This window comes from Cyprinodon tularosa, unplaced genomic scaffold (genome assembly GCF_016077235.1).
Source record: "Cyprinodon tularosa strain WSP-4 unplaced genomic scaffold, ASM1607723v1 ctg52, whole genome shotgun sequence".
NCBI classification, from domain to species: domain Eukaryota; kingdom Metazoa; phylum Chordata; class Actinopteri; order Cyprinodontiformes; family Cyprinodontidae; genus Cyprinodon; species Cyprinodon tularosa.
Window position 1 is genome coordinate 1,636,689 of NW_024039252.1, and position 20,117 is coordinate 1,656,805.

Below are 20,117 nucleotides of genomic sequence, written 5' to 3' on the forward strand. Positions count from 1 at the left end.
CCATTCATGTGTTTATTTTGATAGCTTTAAAGCGTTTACGTTTTATCACTTTTCTAAGTCAAATGTTTTAGACTTGATGGTGGTGATGATAATAATTAGTGGTGGGCATAATTACACTTTTTTAATGTAGATTAATCTCACAGTATTCTTGGAATTAATATTGATTAATCTAGATTAAAATTTCCTAATTTGCTTTATTTTTTGCAGCAAAAACACAGTAACAAATGAGCAGAAAAAAATGATTTATAACTGTCAAAATCTTGAGTGTCCCACTTCCAATTATAGATGTCCCAAAAATCTGACACACACGCCGCCTCAATCAACCTCTCATCGTTCATGGCTTTCTCCGCGGCGTGCTGGGCAAGTATTCTCCTCATGATAGTTCGCCATGCAGATAGTTTGTAAGGTGGGTCACCTGTTGCCGCCTGGAGAATGAGCTTGTCTGGCAGCTTTTGGCTATCCACTGAGCGAGGAGATTGGTTAGCTTGGCTGATAGAGCTGTGAGTTTAGCTGCATCATGTCAGCATGTCACATCAGATTAATTTAATTTCACAGTACGCCTACACAGGTTGGAAGACAACCTGTGTGGGCGGATGTATATCTCGGATGTATATCACGAGATATACATCCGCACCAAAATATCAATGTGAAAGTCATCATTAGTATGGACAGCTCCCAACAATAGATTAATGGCGATATTGTTTTTTATCGCTTGAAGAGTCTGGCATCAACGCAGTGCGAAAACCCCGATAATGGCCCACAACTAATCTTTACTAATTACGAGTTAAGATACAGCACTGCCTCCTCATTGGACATTCAGAGTTTTAAACACAGTTTTTCTATTGAATAAGAGGACGAGTAACTTTGAAGGTTGAACATATAAAGGATCAATATTTAAAGAATGTTTCACATCCTTTGGACAGAGAGTCAAATTATTTTCTGAGCACTGTACTTGTCTATGTAAAACATATTTTGGAGAAGAGAGATATTGATTGCTGTTTATCTAAAATGTAGTTAGAATAATTTGTTTATTTTTATTGCTTTTATTTTGTTATTTTTTGATGTTATCTTCACTTTCTTAGTGTCAGGAGAAAAAAGCTAATTCAGATTAATACTTAATCAAAAAGAATAGACATTTATCAACCCCAGATAAGAAATTAAAATGTAATATTTTTTCAACAGATCCTCATTTCAGAGATCCTGAATTATCATGTTGTAGAGTTGATTTGTTGTCTTGAATGTCTGTTTGTTTCGAGTTGAGTCCTGATTTCTGTTGTGTCCTCGTCAGTTATAGAATGACATGAGTGTTCACGTGACAGTCTTGTCTTTGTGAGTCCCCTGTTTGTGTTGTTTCTGCGTGTGACCAAATCAGCTAAATGTATGAAGCTGCAGCATTTCTTCTGTTTTGCAGCACCGCGGTCTCAGGGTCTAATCCACGACAGAGCAGCTAGCAAGAGGAGCGTTGTTGGTGGAGAGGCCACTCTGAACAGAGGGACCCGTACAACGTCCACCACCTCAAGCCCTGATCATAGCGACCATGCTCTCTCTGTGAGCAGTGACTCGGGCCTGTCAAGCACATCCCTGTGGACAGAAAGACCCGCACTTGCCACCACCACCACAACAACCACAAGCACCATTGTGAAGACTAACCAGGGACCCAGTCCGCAGGAGAAGGTCCAGCTGAAACAACTCCTTAGTGGTTTTGGTCTGGAAGATCCTTCCCTGGATGAGATGGATGATCCGGGCCCTAAGGTAGATTTGAAACAGAAACTTCAACCACAGTTGCACTTAAATGGAGACACCCGACCCAGAGAAAGAGAGACTGACATCCTTGATGATGAAGTTATAACAGGTCACGATCTGCACAGCGTGGATAGCCTAGGAACACTGTCATCCTCGTGCCATAAGAGCAGCCAGAACTCCCTTTTGTCAGATGGCTTTGTTTGTCTTGGATCAGAGGAGCATCAAAACCAGAACCACCTGCCGAGCAGTGCACCCCAACACATGGACGAGTTTGAGAGATCCCATGCTGAGGCTAGAAAAGCCTTTTTGAGCTCAAGAAGCAACTCTGTGGCTTCCAGTAATCCCAGCAGTGCTCCTACACCAAAGCAGCATGTATATAGACAGGGGAGCTACTCAACTCAGTCCTGGGTTCGACAACAACAGATGGTCGCTGCACAGCAATACAACTACATGCCAGAGAATGGAAATGAAACAGAAAGATATTCCGGGAACAAATGTAGGAGTACTTCACCCAAAGAAGGCCTCGCAATCGAATCACAGAACACCATCAGGAACACAAACGTGGACACCGTCAAAAGCGCAGCACCTCACAAACAACAGCCAAACACCAGTAGCAATAAAAACGAAAAGCATGATGACGAGATAAAATCTCTTACAATGGACATTGATAACTCCATTGACCAGCTGAATCAGCTGATCATGGACCTGGATCCCACGTTTGTGCCTAGATCAGGCCTCAGCAACTCTGTCAACAGGGATGGAGGGACACGGTTCAATGGCTTAGAGGGGAAATGTTCAAACAGCATCGATGTCGGATTCAACGGTTGTAACACAGCAACCCTAAAAAGCACCCATCAGACAGGTAAGATAGTCAGCCTAGTTATTCTTGAGTGTTATCATCAAAAGAAATATCTATCTATCCATCCATCCATACATCAAAGTCTATCCAATATCATTGATTTATCCATCTTTGTCCATCCCTTGATCTGTCCACTACACCTTTCCATTCATCATTTCTTTATCCCTTCTTGGTTCACTGTTCATTCATGCCTCATTTTGTTTTAATCCATAAACCATTCCAGTGTCTCTCATCCCAACATTCATCAACACTTCATTTGTCAGCAAGCCTTACTTAGATTATAGAAGGAAATGGATTAAAAAAATGTTTCAATGACTCAGTCTTCTAGTCATTCATCTATTTTTTATCCTCTCCCATTTGGACCATTCTTTTCCCTCCCTCCCTCCCACCCAGTTTGTCTATATGCAGGTTCAATCTAAACCTGACCAATGTAAATTAACTCTCAAGTTTTTTCATTAATATTAAACATGGTCTGAAAGGCATTATAAATGAAATCTGATTATTAAAATGAATATTTTTCAGAGAAAGTTATGTTAGAACTCTGTGTAAAAGAAACTGAAATAATGCTAATACTGTAGTTGGTTAATAGGCTCCAGTAAGAGGTGGAGTATCACATTACTGGTTCTCCCCCCTTTCCCCCCAGCATGTTTTCTGGGCAGAAATGACAAGGTTCCCGCCAGAAATTCTAATTTTGTTTTCCAAAGAAAGAGTTCTGTCCAAACTTGTATGTGTAGGTGTGTTTGTAGGATCAATGAGGTACACGGAGAAAAGAAGACCAACTTTTTCAGGCTTGGTAACTTTTCTGACTCTTGAATTTTGATTCTAGAGACTAAATATTTGCTTTGGTATTGACTGACAGATCCATTTTTATTCAGCTTGAAGACTTTGGTGTCCTCGAAATTTACTATATTTAGATGAACTGTGGTCATGCATCCCAAGCCCTCACGTATCCAAAGAATACGCTCTTTCTTTATCGCCTCACAGAACATTTCACATTTTATGATTTCATCAAGTGCACTTTATATCTTTCTGTGTTACACAGATTATTCCCTTTTTGGATCAGATTAAACTGTTCTGTGCTGCATACTTAAGAAGGTGCAGTCAAAGTGAAACTAAGCCATGCAGGGAAAACATGGAAAGGTGTGTAGCTTCATGAATCATAGCTTGCAATCGCAGAAAGAGGGAGGAAAGCAATGTACGGCATTTAGGAATTTCCAAAGAAGGAACAAGTGTACCCCCAGGCACACCTTTTCCATTTGATTCCAAATACTTGCCTGTAAGTGCATATCAACACAGACGCTTCATTTACAAGAAAAGCTGTAGGAAGATAAGTGTTGGCTTTGGTTGCTCTTTAGAAATGTAACTCATGAATAGTGTTTGCAGAAAAAAGAAGACTTCTTTCTGCTAAAACAGAAGTTAGTTAATAATACATATATACATAATAAAGTTAATAATTTAAAGTAAAAAAAAAATAATAAAGTTACCTATTCTTTTGTTATTGTTTCTTTTCTGTTGTTTTCTACTAGCATGAATTAAAAAAATGAACTAAGCTCATTTAACTATCCTGCTTTACAGCAAATGTCTACACCTTTAATGCAGGTATTACTGTGCCTATTGGAGTGAGTGGAGAGTTTACTCTGTGGTATTTTGGCAAAGCTGCTGATTATCTTGCAGGTCGATCATGCTACAGCTTGTTTTGTCTTTTCATGCGTCTCAGGCTCTGTGCAAACACCTCACTAATATCAGTGATGTCTTCCCTGCCACAAATTAAGCATTGAGCAGTCCTAATGTACAGAGTTGGTACCAGAAGGTAGAAGGTTTTAGTATTTATTTTCTCTTACACAATGAGTGCTGTGCAGTATTCTATTGATTAACCTTGGTATAGAATAGACCGTATTGGAGTTTGTAGGAGTTTAACATACAAGCCTCCGTTTAAAATGTCTCTGTAACAATTTGTGGAAAATAGATACAATACCATAAACCGCAGTCAGACGTTATATGCTAGTAGTTGGTTCTAGTTGGAAACTTATGACACAGTAATGGTCTATTTTTTTTATAAACAGGCGTTCAGTTGCTTATTAACACTGCAATTAAATCTATCAATTAGATCTCTGCAACCCTATACATTTCAGTATCGAGGTATGGCAAAGAGAAATTAAAGTATTTTAAACAGATCATTAGATTGTAAAAAATTGAAATATACTCTATTGCACACCTCTGCCAAGCAGCAAACTTTGCCCCAAATTGTGTCTTACACAGATGGCTAAAATAACACATGATCTGGATCATTAATAAATGTAAATATATTTAGGCACACATGAGGCACAGCTGGTAAAAAATGTCCTTAAAATATGTTTGGAATTTTTAAATTGATCCTGCTAACAAACCAACAACGTTACCTTTTCTTTCTATAGTCTGTAGTAAAATACCTGCAGATTTTTGAGTCTGATAATGAGCCTGTTAGTAGTCAATGCTGCAACTCTGGTTTATTGGGGAACTGATTGTTCTGCCAAATATCCCAATCTCACAATGTTAGAGAATGTTTTAAAAAAAAATCTGAATCCAGATTAGGATCTGGATCATCACCAATATTCAATGGATTGTTCCTTGGCCTGAAGGACACCTCTGATAAAAAAATTTATTAAAATGTCCTTAATTTTTCTATATATCCCGTACACTGACAGACAAACAAACAAACACGCAAACTCCCCTAAAACATAACCTACTTGGCAGAGGTAAAAAGCGTATTTAGGTTGTTTTTAATGTGAAAAGCTGTTAAATCTGATTGGGCAGTTCTGAATATTTCTGAAACTGCTGATCTGCCATGCTACCATTTCCCATGTAAATGTCCTTAAAAAGAGAATGTAACCATTGAGTGAAAGTTGTGTAGAACTTTTTTTTTCATGCAGAGGTCCCTGTAGACTCAGCAGACAGGTAGACTGGTGGTGAAGCAGAAGACCACCCTAGCTGAGAACAGAAAACTGAAGCTATCATTTTCACAGGGCTTCAAAATAGAACAATAACAAATTACAAAACCTTGCCGTGTCAGATTGAAGTGTTTTTTGTTTGTTTTTTGTAGCAATTAATGTTGGTGATGCTAGTGTGAGGCCGTTGGTCACATTTTGACACCCATGTACCAAATGATAATTTTTAAATGCCAGAGCCCACCTAAGTAGCCCAAAGCCCATCCATGTCTGTCCTTTTGAGTACAGTGTATCCATCCTATGGCTTCCTCTAAACCGGAGGTCTTCAACAGGGGGTCCACGGAGGTACTGCATGGGGGTCGTGAAAGTTTTGGTTCATTAGACTTTTTTTTTTGTATATTCCCCAGTGCAATTTTTTCCACTAATTGAAATGTCTTTACACATTAACATGAATTCAAAACACTGTAGTAAACAGATAAATGAAGGCAGAAGATGGCTTTCAGTCATCAATGCACACATTCAGTGACACACAGGAGCTCTTTCAAGCTGGGCACCGTTTCATTCACAGCACCTGTCCTGTCAACCAGGAATCAGATTCAGAAATACTTTAATAATCCCAGGGCGAAATTACTTTCGTTATGTTACTCCATCTGTAATAGAGTGAACAGTTTGATATGACACAAATTCATACAATATATATAATTAGGGGGTCCCCACTCCGTCTCGCCATCAGTTTTGGGGTCCTTGGCCTGGAAAACGTTGAAGAAAGTAATCCTGCATTATGTCATAAAACTTAAACGATCTCAAACTGCGTTCCGAAATGGAACAATGATCCCACTATGCTTTTGGGCTGAAATAATTATTCAAATGAACCGTGATTACTTTTTTTGGTAAAACAAAACTGAATCCTAAAATGCCATTTACTGAAAGAACAGTAGCTAAGCCAAAAATATACAGACATATGTAAATTTTTCCTTTGAAGATAAAAACTCTTTGACTTCGAATTAGAGATGCATTGATACCTGGATTGGATATCTGCTCCGATATTAATTGAAAATTTAAAATACATTTATCTCTATGTTATTTGTTAATTTATCAATGCGTCAAGGCTAAATCATTTACTCACATGGCAAGATATAAGGGTCATCAATTCTACAGTGAAGTCGTGTCTGTATCGTATATTGGCCGATACGCTCAGGTATTGGACTGGATCTGTAAAAACAGAATCGGTGCACTCCTAGTTTGTAATTGCTTTTGAATTTTTGCTTTTACATGTTTTAGAGGTATTTTTTAAAGCTAAAATACTTGTTTATTAAGGTACGTTGATTGACACAGAGAGTCTGTTTAGATTTACCGATTATTGTAAAAAAATTACATGATAATGATGATATTGATAGCAATCGGAAAAAAACAGAGATAATGAAAACCTAACACCAAACATTTTAAAAGATGAAAAAAGGGGAGCAAAGTATTAGATGAACAGAGCAGCTAATCGTTTTTCAAAGAGCAGATGTACTAAATCCTGTATCTCTACAACAAACTGTAAACTTTCCTGTGATACATCAGGTATCCCACATTGAAAAAAGAATATAGCCATGGAGTTAAGTGATCTAAAGGGGGAAAATATTTTGGAAAGAACACATTTGCACAGTGATTGCAAAAGCTGATGTTATTTGAGCCTGAAGAAAATGTTTTGAGAGAAAAGATTGTCAGTGGATAAAAAGATGAATTGACATTTGGCAAATGATTTACAAGGGTACAAAAGCTCTCTGAAAAATATGTTTTTATTCTTTGCTCTTGATTCAGGATTTTTTTGGCAGGATCATGGGCAGTCCTGTGTTAATATTGAGCAGTCTCAACAGAACTGTCAGCTGAGCGGTGGTATTAAGTGCGATAGAGATGAGCAGCGCTTTACCTGGAAATGTGGACGAGAGCTTATGGCTGAGCTGATAGGCGGAGATAAAAGACTGTTGTGAAGCTTTTTTTTCAGTCTTGAATAAAATCAGTTTTTGCTATCAGGGTAAAAATTTGTTTTCTGTAAAATATTTATTTTACATTATAAAATAATTTTCCTATTTCAGATCACCATCTTTAATTTAATAAAAATAACATAAAAATAACTCCATATACAGCAAAATTAAAGCTTATGCTGAAATCATAGCATATTTGCTATGTATTTCTGGTTCTATCATGCAGCTGTTGAAGCAAAATGAAAAGAATAATGTAAAACAGTCTAATATGTACTAGAAAAAATGATCTTTGGTGCTCAGAGGTCAGAGCTCAGTTTGAGGGTGCAAATTAACACTCTGGTAATACCTCTCACAAGAGTCACACTTCAAGCACACACAAAGTCCACTATCTGCTCTCCATTAGCTCACCGTTGGACTTGACCTTAAAGGATTACAGGTGTTTAACTTGTGATTAGTAGCAGTCCCTTTAGATTAAAATAAGTTTGTTTGAAATTAGCAAGTTTGACACATTTTGTTTTTGAAAAATACACTCCTACCCCCTTTCAATCAAGCAACGCACACAGGCTGCGTCCGTATGACGTCACTCACAAGCAATGGACTTAGCATTCCTTTGTAAACTATTTCTATCGGGAGCAGCAATGTGTCTACAATAACTAATCAAAGCTGGAATTCAGTAATCTGTTCTGTGTTGGCTTGATCTGGCTAATGTGGGTTGATATAACCAACATCTTCTTGAGCTTTTAATCTTTGGTTGATTTTTGTAAATTTACTCTGAAGAGATTCATGTTTTTTTCACACATGACATGTTTCTTAGACTTAGACAGATTTATTCTGTCATTTTGTATACACAAAAAGAAATTTTGTTAAGAACAGCTCTCTAGACAATTACATTTTTTTGAAAGTGCAGCCTTGAGAATAGTAAAAATACATAAAAACAGTAATATAAACATGACAATATTTACAGTTCTATCATTTCAGTTTTTGAAATAATAAAATATAATAAATATAAAATATAATAACTATTTTTTATTGAAATATATATATATATATATATATATATATATATATATATATATAAATAAAATGAAATATTTATTAGATATTATGAATGATTGTGAGAAATCCTCATGGTGGTTATATTTGTATGATAGCTGTTGGCACCCTCAGGCCCTCTTGAAATTATGAGTAAAACTTTTTAGCGTCCAAACTATGTTTTTAAGATGTTACGTTAGACTTCGTTTATAGGATTCATCAACTTCTTGTTTCTTTCTGCTTCTGTGTATTCAGCTGCCCAGTCAAACGACAGGGGAGGTGGTGTCACGCGGAGTTTGAGTTACCAAGGAAAGGATGTAATGGATCACTCAGGCTTTTCAGGGTGGAATGACCCAGAGGAGTACAAAAGCCAGCAGACATATCCTCCATGCGTCTCCCATTTTCAAGTAAGTCTAGGCACATGCAAACTGCTATTTTCAAAATCATGTTTTTTTTGTTTGTTTGTTTTCCCCTTTTTACCTTTCCTTTGTGATGTGCAAATGAGTGTTTCAAGCACCGTCATTGTCAAACAACAACCTGTGAAAACATATTTGAATTTTAAATTCTTAAAACTTCCTATTAAGGGCTAAAAGTTGAACAAAATCAGTTCAATTTCAAGTTCAACATATTTTTGTTTTAAAAGTTAACCAAGCTAGTGAGATTTAAATAAAATGACTATGAAAAATATTTGATTAAAGAACAACTAAACCGCTAATGGTCTATAATAGACTAATAATAATTAATAGTAAAATAATGAACATATTGAAAGAAGGAAAAAATAAAAATGGTTAAAACACATTATTAACATAATGATGCAATGATGTACCAGTTTAGTGTGTATTTTATGTTAGAGAGAAGAAGGTTATCGTGAAGGATTTTTAATGAAGTTAAATTAGCCTTACAACTAACAGAATAACTGGAATGTGTTAAAAACTGATTCACAGCGCAAATCAAAGAGGTAGGCAAAACATTATTTTAGAAAACGACTACCGGTAAGAATGATTTTACAAAATCAGAATCAGGAAATCAGAACCATTTAGATGACTGAATCCTAACTTTACATAATTATTTCTAATTTCATAGTAGAACAGGGATAAAACTCAAGACAAATCAGGGATGAAAACTTTATTTGTCTTTATCAGAAGACCAATTAGCCTGATTGATGGGCGGATGTGTCTGAGAGTTCCTCTGGGTTTCTACTCGGTAGCTAAAATAGCTGGTATCCTATTTAGCTCATGAGTTTCAAAAAGCACCAATAACAATAATAATAATTGAACTTTTGAGAAATTTACATCTGCATTTAACCCATCGCCTTGGGGACCAATGGGCTGCCGTTGCAAAGCGCCCGAGGAGCAATTTGGGTTAAAGGGTCTTGCTCAGAGACCCAAAGCGGCAGTCTGTGGGAGTTGGGCTCAAACTCAGAACATCAGGATTCAAAGCTCTCTGCCCTAACCACTAGGCCACCACTCCCACTCCACTAATGCGACTGTTAATGACTATGAGAAAGCTAGTGGTCTGTAATCTCATTATTTCAGAGCAAACACGTCTTTAGCATAGGTGTGGAAGCAGGGACACATCTAAAAGGTGCAGCACAAGGGACATTTAGGGGGCCTTAAAGAATCTTGCTCTACAGTAGCTTCTATCTAACCTGTTGGGCTAGATTGCGATTGCCTGTTTTTGCCATGCCTTGTGCTTCTCCTTTTTTCCGCTGTTCTGATGAAGATTAGGAATTCCAATGGGCAGGGAAGTTGGCAGGTCTGAAGATATTGATTTAAGTTAGGTAGTGTAGCTGCGAGGGCATCCCTGTATTTTCCTGCATGATACAAAGCAATTTAAAGATTCTGCTTCCTGCAAAACTTGAAGTGAAAAAGTTGCAGTTTTTCTCTACGGTTGTCTACAGCAGTCTATTTTTTATTTTTTGCTGACAGTCTTAAAACAAAAGTCTATGATTCTGTGGCCATCTATACATCACATTCCATTCCATGTTCATATTATCTCATTGTTCTAAGGCACAACATAAGATTTCTTTCCACACTCTGTCTGTTACAGCACTCTAAATTGTGTAGAAGTGATGGTACCAGCTATAAAGCCCGGGGCCCTGACATTACCAATGAAATAGAGTCAGGACCTGACATGACTCCACCCACCCCTGCATTTCCCATCTCACCGCCAACACCTTATGGTAAATATTGTAACTGTCCTTTTAATAGACATGTCTTCTGTTTATGCATAATTGCTGTCAACCCTTTCTTTGTATTTTTAGTGTCCGATTTCCCTGAACTTAGGAACACTCCATCTCCCAACATGCAGTCATTCAGAGGCTTCAGAACAAATCAAGGTAGGCCCAGAGATGTGCAGTTTGTTTTAAAAGATATCAGTTAGACACTTTCAAGTTTTGAAAATGTTTAGACGTTTAAAGATGTTGATGTTTCTATGAGGTTCACAACACGTCATCTCAAGGCCCTTTACAGAGAAAATACAAGGCCAACAATTGGTTAGGAAAAGCAGTTGATTGCATCCAGTCGTTGATGCTCCTCCTGAAGAAGCTTGTGGCTATGATTTAATGTTTGCATTTTGTTGTTGACTACTGAGCAACCCCTCACACCCAGCATGCATGTGGGGACAGTGTAGAGGAAAACTCCCTGTTAACATGAAGAAACCTCTAGCAGAACCAGACTCAGCCATCTGCCAACTAGAATAAGATTCCCTATTTTTGCCAGGACTTGTGCTTCTCTTTTCCCTGTTTTGATGAAGGTGAGGAATTCCAATGGACAGGGAAGTTGGCAGGTCTCAAGGTATTGATCTAAGGTTGGCAGTGTACCTGTGAGGGCATCCCTGTATTCTCAGTTCAATCCAACTGCAGACCATTGGGGAGATCAGAATTTTACTGTGCTGGTGCTCATGGGAAATGCTGTCTTCCTTCAGCCAAAACAGTACAGCTTTGTCCACTGGGGGGAGCCAAAATTGACCAAAACTGAAAGCTCTATAGAGCTGCTTTAAGTATTACAGTGGTTTAGGGGAACGCTAATAAATAAAAACGTGTAAAACATCAGATATGTTTATATGGACATATGGAATTGGAATTAACAACTGATCGGACTAAAAATGCGTCATATAAACATGATGGTCAATTTTCGGATTGGATTTAGCAGGATTGGAATGAAACTGTAATCCCACTGTAAGAGATTGGTTTACGCCAATTGACAGTCCAATGGGCATGCATGTAAATGCTGTCAGGAGGATCAAGTAATTCTGATTGATGTAAACTGACCTAAATCCAATTTATACTTCTGACGCATAGCCTCTGCAACATCAAATCTGTCTCTGTGCTTGACCATGCCCCCCACGCAGAGGTTCTGCAACCGTCGTTGCGCACCTCAAAAAAATCCTGACTAAGCATTGGACGATAGCAAACCTGCGCAGACCTAAAGCGGAAGTGCGCAGACAAAAGCAGCTGTGATTGGTCCTTGATATGCCTTTCCGCCTGTCTGTGTGGTCGCCCTTCTCAATTCAGTGCGCCATTTTTAAAAACTGAGGAACAACTACAATGGACAACTATGAGGAAAGGGTAATCTGTCCTTTTGCCAACTCCATTAACAGAACCTGTTCCCCTTCTATGTCTAGCAACTCTAAATCCATCTCAATGACAGTGATATCTTGCAGACGCGCAGTTGTTGTTTTGGAAGATAAACACTCCCACCTGCGGTGCCGAAGTTCTCGTGACCATCCGCCAAAGTTCTCACGGGTTCTCAAATAGGCTCCCCCTTGCGCGCCTCACTGCTGTGCGTCCCTAGAAATTCCAGACCGACTGTGCAGAAGCATAACAGCAAAACAGGTTTGCGACCAAACCAGAGCGACATTTGATTTGTGCGATTGCAGAAGTATAATCTGCCCTTAAGCTGACCCCCATGTCAACATGAAGCAGTTCCTCTTTGAATGGCTAGATACTATCAGATTACAATGATTTGCATAATCAGTCTCTCATGTCCATATAAACTGTACGATCTGATTACATTTTTTTTTTTTTTTTATTTCAACACATTCCAATGCAGTCAGGAAATATTTGTGCATGTAAACATAGCTATCCACTCACAAGTAGGTTCTACACAGGAAGGTCATTAATAACTCTAATACAAGCATGTATTGTCAGCTGTCAATTCTGTTGAGACTAGGCAATAAATCGAGAGAAAAATCCTGAATCAAGATCAAGGGTTTCGAGAGAGAAATCTATTTTTGAGAAAAAATTCACTCGGCTTCAAAATAAACCTATATTTGAGAGTAAAAATATAGTTTTTGAGAGAGCTTGTTTACCCTCAGAAATCATTTTCCAAATGTCAATTTACCTTTTGTTTATCCATCCATTCATCTTCTCTTATTTAGTCAGGGTCTTGTCGGGGCCTGTGTCTGTCTCAGTTTATGGGCAGGTTGTCAGTCTGTCTCAGGGAAACACAGAGAGACAATCACACAAGGAAAATTTGGAGATGTCAATTAATCTGACAGTCTTGTTTTGGGACTGTAGGAGGAAGCCAGATTACCCAGAGAGAACCCACGCATGCTCAGGGAGAACATGCTAACTCAATGCAGAAAGACCCCAAACCAGGAATTGAAACCATAACCTTCTACCTCTGTCATGTCTGACTGTTATTGCGACTGGACTATTTGGATTCCCCTTTTTCCCTGAAAAATTCCCACATTGTTGTTTCTGAATTCTTCAAGAGGGTTTTCTCATATTTATTTATTTATTTATTTTTTTATCTTCTTTTATCATCAGAGTGGAAACAATCTTTTTGCATCAGTTGAGGGAGATTCCCCAAACAAATTCCTGCACCCACAGGAATGCTTGTGTGGTTTTGTTTTGACTAAAATAACATTTTTATAACTATCTGCATTGTTTTTGGGGCTGAGGTCTTTTTCTAGGATGTACACCCTGTGATTATATATGTTGCTGAGCTTTATGATTTTACACTGCCTGGTGTTTAGAGTATGTTCTCTCATTTTCCAATCAGTTACCTCTTTCTTTTTAATTGATCTACTAAGATATACAGTTTGTCTAAAGGTTGTGGGGTTTGGATGGGGGTCTGTGCCCCTGCTGTGTCGCAGACAATACTGCTTTCAGTTAATCTCCATCTGCATGGTTGCCAAGCTGGATGGAATGTAACAGATCAACTTTTCTTCCTCCATATAAAGTCCATGTGTATATGTGTGTAAACACAGGGGAAACGGGGGTCATGGTGGAAACAGAGACCCCTTTGGTGTTGAATCTGATTTCTTTAAAGCTTTAAAGTGTGAGAGAGAAAGAGACTCAGTTGGAATATAAGTATATGCCAGTTGCCCAGATTATGGTTTACTTAAAGAAAGCTTTAAGATAATTATGGTAGGAGTTTTTCTTTAATTTTGAGTTTTATTTTGGGCCTTATTTGTTGACTTAATGGGTTGTGGGAGAGATAATCAGTAGTTGGCTTTATAGATAGATAGATAGATAGATAGATAGATAGATAGATAGATAGATAGATAGATAGATAGATAGATAGATAGATGAGGTTAGAGCTGAGCCTTTTTACTCAGCTAATTCTTTCAATATATATTTTTAAACGTTTTTCTACTTTGCTTTTTGCTTATTACAAAAGATTGACAGTTTTTTCTATATATGCAGCTCTTGCTATATGTACTTGAATTTTTTTTTTAGAACGGTATAAAGTACTGACAAGTAAATTAGTTATTTATTTTGGTTCCTTCCGTTGGTAATATTCTTTTTTTTTCTCTCTTATTACCCCCACAGAACAACAAGGACATTCCGAGATCAATCATGTTAGCTTCGAAGCTTTGCAAGATCCCTCCCATAACTGCCACAGGATGCTAAATTCAACATACTCTACCTCCATCATGGGAAATCGTCAGCAGATCGATAGGTAGCAGATCAATTATAATGCTTATTGTATGCTTGAATCAGAAGGATCTCTTATGCTTTTGTCTTTTAAATAAGAATGGGGGAAACTGTGGGATTTTTTTAATAGTAATTCTGCTTGAGGGTAAACCTCTACTCTACTCTCAAGTTTTTTTCAGGATCAAACTAGTTTTCTTCCAGAAGTATCTTGTATTTAGCTCTACCCATCTAAATCAACTCTGATGTGCTTTTATGTTTCTTCTAAAGAAAGTAGGATGCCTCCACCACCATGCTGCAGCATGGGGATGGAGTATTTAGAGTGTAGTTTGGGTTTTTTGTCATACAATGCATTTTGCATTTAGGGTAAAATGTATAAAATATTACCTGCTTCCTTGTTATTTCTGCTTGTGACAAACCAGATTTATGGAGTTAACAACTAATATGTTTTCCTCTGGATTATCTCTCACTTGAATCATCTTAAAACCACCTCTAAATTTCTGAAGGTCCTCTTAGCTGCTTTCTTGTTACTACTCTTCTTACCCAACCTGCTTATTTAGGTTGACAGCCACATCTCAGTAGGTCATATTTTTGCTATATCAAATTTCAGATGGTAGGTTAGACCCTGCTCTGTGAGATGTTCGAAGCTCTGGAATTTGCTTTATGGCTTCACTTTAAACTTCTCCAAGCTTCTCAAAGCTAAGACTGAATGATTTAATAAAAAAATCAAAGTTGGGATTTTTGTTATCCTTTTTATCAAGGATTTATTGTTTTCAAGACCTTGAAAGTTAGACTATGTCCAGAGTCAAGATTCTGGACAATACTCAACTGTTACTTTTCATGGAAAAATGCTTACTTCTACTGGCATGCTTAAATCTTGAATATTCTGCTAACTGCAACTCTTCTGCTAACTGCAACTCTTCCTTCCCATATATAAGGGCATATTACTAAAAAACCTAAAGGGCTGGAGTTAGAATGTCAGTGTATTACTCTTGTTAATGTAATTTAGCAAAAATTGAGTGTCTCTGCATTTTTTTTTTTCTAATGCCAATATGATTCATTGCCCAGCCCTACTCAATGCTAAGTTCTTGGTCCTCATGATGCTATTTGAGAAATAATTTCAATAAGTAAAGGTCCATGCACGTTTATGTCGTTTTTTTTTTTTTTTGTTTAGTATTTTATAATAGTGATAAAACGTGAAAATGTTCCAGGGAAATGAATACTTAAAGAGGCACCTTTAGCTATATTACTGCTGTTGGGTTTATAGGTTTTTTTGAGCAGTATTAAACTTTTACTTACTTTCTTGTCTACCCAGCTCATCTGTGAATCATTCCTGGCCAGAGCATCATGTTCTGACCCACCAATCCTCCCTGAATAGCTTCCTCTCTGCTAGACCGCCAGTATCGCACTCAACATCTCTGGACTATGGGCATCACTCCCCCCCTTTACACCTCCCTCATGCCCATCCTGCTCCCAATGCGCACAGCTCTCCACGAAGCAGCCAGAGAAGCCATATGGCTTGCTATGCCCTCAGCCGTAGTCCTCAATGCATTGATGAGCAAGACGGGTCTGTTCATACCTATGGCAAAGAGTGTCCAGACATGGGTGTAGATGGGGATCTTTTGACCTCCATGGAAGGCCAGCATCAGTCACCGATTCCCCAGATACAGCCCCCTCTGCTGCCTGAAAAAAAGAGAGCATCAGATGGTGAACATTCATTGGGAACTGCATCTCCAGCCCTCAGTGGGTTCTCCAGTCCTCACAGTGGGAGCTCCCTTAGTATTCCTTTCCCTAATGTGCTGCCTGACTTGTCAGCTCAAATACCATGTTCTGTCTCACCACTGCCAGGTTAACAACATTTCACTTATGGTTCGCTGAGTGTTTTTAAACTTTTTTATAATGTTTCAATGCTTCTGTATTTTTCCAGATGTACTTGTGGGCAAGCAGGTGTCTGTAAAGTTTGTACAGGACACCTCAAAATTCTGGTACAAACCAGATATCTCAAGGGACCAAGGTAGGTAGCCTTTATTCTAAGTGAGGTTGACCTGTTTAACTAAATGAAAGAAGTATACATGTTTTTGACTCACTGTGATTATGTTATTTTAGCTATTTCAGTTTTAAAGGAGAAGGAGCCCGGCTGCTTCATAGTGAGGGACAGCCACTCCTTTAAAGGGGCCTACGGTCTGGCTATGAAAGTGGCAACACCTCCTCCATCGGTCATCCAGCAGAGCAGAAAAGGTGTGTTACATGTGGTGTTGTTTTGTGATTTTACAGTGCATCAAGAAAATTTTTATTTACCTTTTTTTCTGCAAATGTAAAAAGTGTGGCCCATGATCACTAAAAAGTCAAGTCAGACTCCTCCTCTCAGGCAGAAAATTTTGATTAAACTGGACTGAAAGTAAACTAAGTTAAATGAATTTCCAGATGTGTAAAACTGTTATTGAGATGTGCAAAAAAAGGTTTGCAGCAGAAATATGTTATATATTTGATCTCTGAGGGGTTAAGTATTTGATTAAATTCAATAAAACTTAATTAATCCCAAAGGGATATTAGATGTATAAGTTCCAAATATAAATGTTAAACCTTTCAGAATTTGTTCAAAAAGAAAACATTTTCTTGTTTCTTTTATATTAATTTAGCGTTTTATTTATTTATTTTTTTTGGTCTTCTAAAATGTTAAAAGGATACACAAAAGATGTATGGTTTTAATGTGGCAAAATGTTATAAATCTTAAGGAATTTAAACAACTTTTGCTTGGTAATGTAAACCTTATGCTTCCTCTCTGATTGAACTAAACTCATTGCTATGTTTAACTCTCCTTATCTATTTCAAACTAGCTTCATTTAATGAAAATTTCACAGTAAAATACCCAAGGCAGCTAGTTGTTCAGGTGACTTTTGCTTTTAGTTTTCCAGCTAAGCCATGCTAACATCCCTCCACAGAAACATGGACTCCAGCACCATGCTTTAAAAGTAATTTTACAATATATGTTAATAATACAGGGCTGTCCTGAGTATCATGTTAAAAAACAGACAAACCAAAAACAACAGCAACAAAAGAGTCACACCCAAACAATCTTTGCTTACTGCCCACTGTATTCATATTCATGTTGGAACCTGAGAATCCTTCTTTCTTTTTATATGTCAGCTCTGATCACTCTGTCTCTTTCTCTCCTGGGCATCTTGTGAAAAAGACCTTAGGTGCCAAATAATCATAAATGTACAGCTAATGTTTCACCCTTCAACAAAAGATATGCCTGTTTTGTAAGCGTGTTCTCACGAGATTCTGGAGGAAACCTTCCTGCCTGACATACAATATATCTGTCGTATTTAAACGCTTTTTTCAGAATATATGGTTTGTTTGTTGTATGTTTTGCTTAAAAGCTTTTGCTTTATTTTTGCATAGTTGGGCAATATACTTTTTGAAGCATTAGAACAAAGCCTGCTGAAAGATTAGTCTAAAGATTAGTCTTGATGTTTAACAGGCAAGTAATATTAGGGTTTAACAAGCTCATACGTGAATAATAGAAAATAATCCTTACAAGGAGTAGGTGGCTGATAGAAACTTGATTACAGAAACTGTAGAGAGAAACAGTTAAAGCATTTTATAGAGAGAGGAGAAAATGACACACCAGGAGAAGAAGGATTCCTTTATTTTTATACTATATATCTATATCTATATATAGATATAGATAGATAGATAGATAGATAGATAGATAGATAGATAGATAGATAGATAGATAGATAGATAGATAGATAGATAGAAATGTTTTATCTGAATCATTACTGATTCGGACACTGAATTTTTTACAAATATGTTAAACTGATTAATTTAGTTTATTTATACAGCACCTTTTCACAGCACGTCATCTCAAGGCACTTTACAGAGACAGTTCAACCAGATCATGCTGTCAGATTGGTTAAAAAAATTTTCTATCTAAGGAAAACCAGCTGATTGCATTGATTGGAAAGCAATCCCTCACTCCATGCATGCTGGCAGCGACAGTGGAGAGGAAAGCACCAGTGTAACAGGAAGAAATCTCCAGCAGAACCAGGGTCAGTGTGAGCGGCCGTCTGTCAAGACCAAGTGGGGTTCAAGGAGAGAGAAGCAGACCTACAGAAAGAAGCTGAGATACAAAGGGCAAATTTCAATAAGCTCCACAGACAGCCGCATGCAGGAAACACAGCCAGGCAGACAAGCTCCAAGCCAGCTCCCATGTCAAAAGATGAAGAGAGCACATACAGTTAGTCATAGTCAGAGAAACAGGACTACCCTGAAAAACAGGCCAAACTCCAACATCTTTAAAGAAAGGTGTTTATGGCAACACCACAGTTGATCTTTCTATCCAGGATGGTGTTACAGCTGAACAGGAACAGACCAGATGAAGCTAATATAATGAGAAAAAAGAAAGAGAGCATAACATAAGAGATTGAACTAAGAATTACTGCAGAAAGGGAGAATAGAGAAAAAAGGAAGTGGAATGATAAAAATTGGTCCCTATGTCCTCCATCAGTCTAAGCCTATAGCAGCATAACTATAGAGATAGCTTAGGATAACCTGAGCCACTCTAGCTGTAAGCCTTATCAAAAAGGAAAGTTTATAGCCTTGCCTTAAAAGTAGACCAAATGTCTGCCTCACAGACTAACACTGGTAGTTGGTTCCACAAGAGAGGAGATTGATGACTAAAAGATCTGCATCTCATTCTACTTTTAGGAAATTCAAGGAACCACAAGTAAACTCCCATTTGATCCTGGAGCCTCATAGCTCCTCAAATTTTAAAATATAACCAGGTGTTATAAGGAAGTTTTCTCCAAACCTTTGTTTCAATATTCCTCGCAAAGACACCCCACATTCCATCCAGATTTTGATGAATCGTATAACAATAATATCTGGAGAGAAAATTATATTAGATAAACCAAACTGTTTTTGTTTGTTTTTTTCAAAAATGTCAAATACTTGGTTTATATTCTCTGACAGGTGGTGATCTAACGAATGAGTTGGTGCGCCACTTCCTGATTGAGTGCACACAGAAAGGTGTGCGCCTTAAAGGATGTCCCAATGAGCCTTACTTTGGTGAGTGTTTACACTGTTTCCCTCTGTTGGTAATAGTAAGAGTTGTGCAACACTCCCCCCTGCTGGTGTAGAGTACATGGTACAAGTGGTTTGTTGTGATCTAAATGGTACAAAACAATAACTCCTTTCATGTCTTATTTCTTAAAATATAAAAAAAAAGAAATATGAACCAACAAACGATTTAAAGTAATAATGGTAGTACTTGTTAATATATATGTTATAAGAATGGTAAGGGTTATAACATTAGAAAACTATTCTATTGAAATAAATGTATCAGAAGTTTTAATTACTCAATAAAATTGTTATATTCCCAACTCATATGTTGTTATCATTTAATTATCATTTGTCAAACAGACCCTAAAATTTGAGCGGATAATCTGCACAGCAGTTAAAGTTTAAAAAACAAAAAAAAACAACAATGTGCTTCACATTAGAACTATTCAAAATAAAGTAAAAAAGTATTTATTGTATTGTAAATGCTTTTAACCTTTTAATTAAATATCAAAATTGAATTGTTAAACTTAATTATGTATCTCATAAATTAAAACAATATTAATGAATATTTAATTGTTTATTTTTCTATTTATGATTTTTGTTTGAAATTTTGTTAATCTTGAACATCCAAAGGTTTATTT

The 20,117-nt window shown here is 37.3% G+C and overlaps 1 protein-coding gene across 2 annotated transcripts in view; it reads left to right on the forward strand.

Annotated features, from left to right (window-relative positions):
- Positions 1–20,117, forward strand: part of LOC119795662 (tensin-3-like) — a 63,541-nt gene that overhangs the window by 36,525 nt on the left and 6,899 nt on the right. The window contains exons 13-21 of one of the 2 annotated variants that reach the window (XM_038303749.1): positions 1,412–2,605; positions 8,784–8,935; positions 10,578–10,710; positions 10,792–10,866; positions 14,308–14,437; positions 15,725–16,257; positions 16,337–16,423; positions 16,516–16,647; positions 19,387–19,482. In XM_038303749.1, coding sequence (XP_038159677.1) covers positions 1,412–2,605; positions 8,784–8,935; positions 10,578–10,710; positions 10,792–10,866; positions 14,308–14,437; positions 15,725–16,257; positions 16,337–16,423; positions 16,516–16,647; positions 19,387–19,482 — 2,532 coding nt within the window. The remainder of the gene's footprint in view (positions 1–1,411; positions 2,606–8,783; positions 8,936–10,577; positions 10,711–10,791; positions 10,867–14,307; positions 14,438–15,724; positions 16,258–16,336; positions 16,424–16,515; positions 16,648–19,386; positions 19,483–20,117) is intronic. The other variant, XM_038303750.1, reaches the window with a different exon arrangement.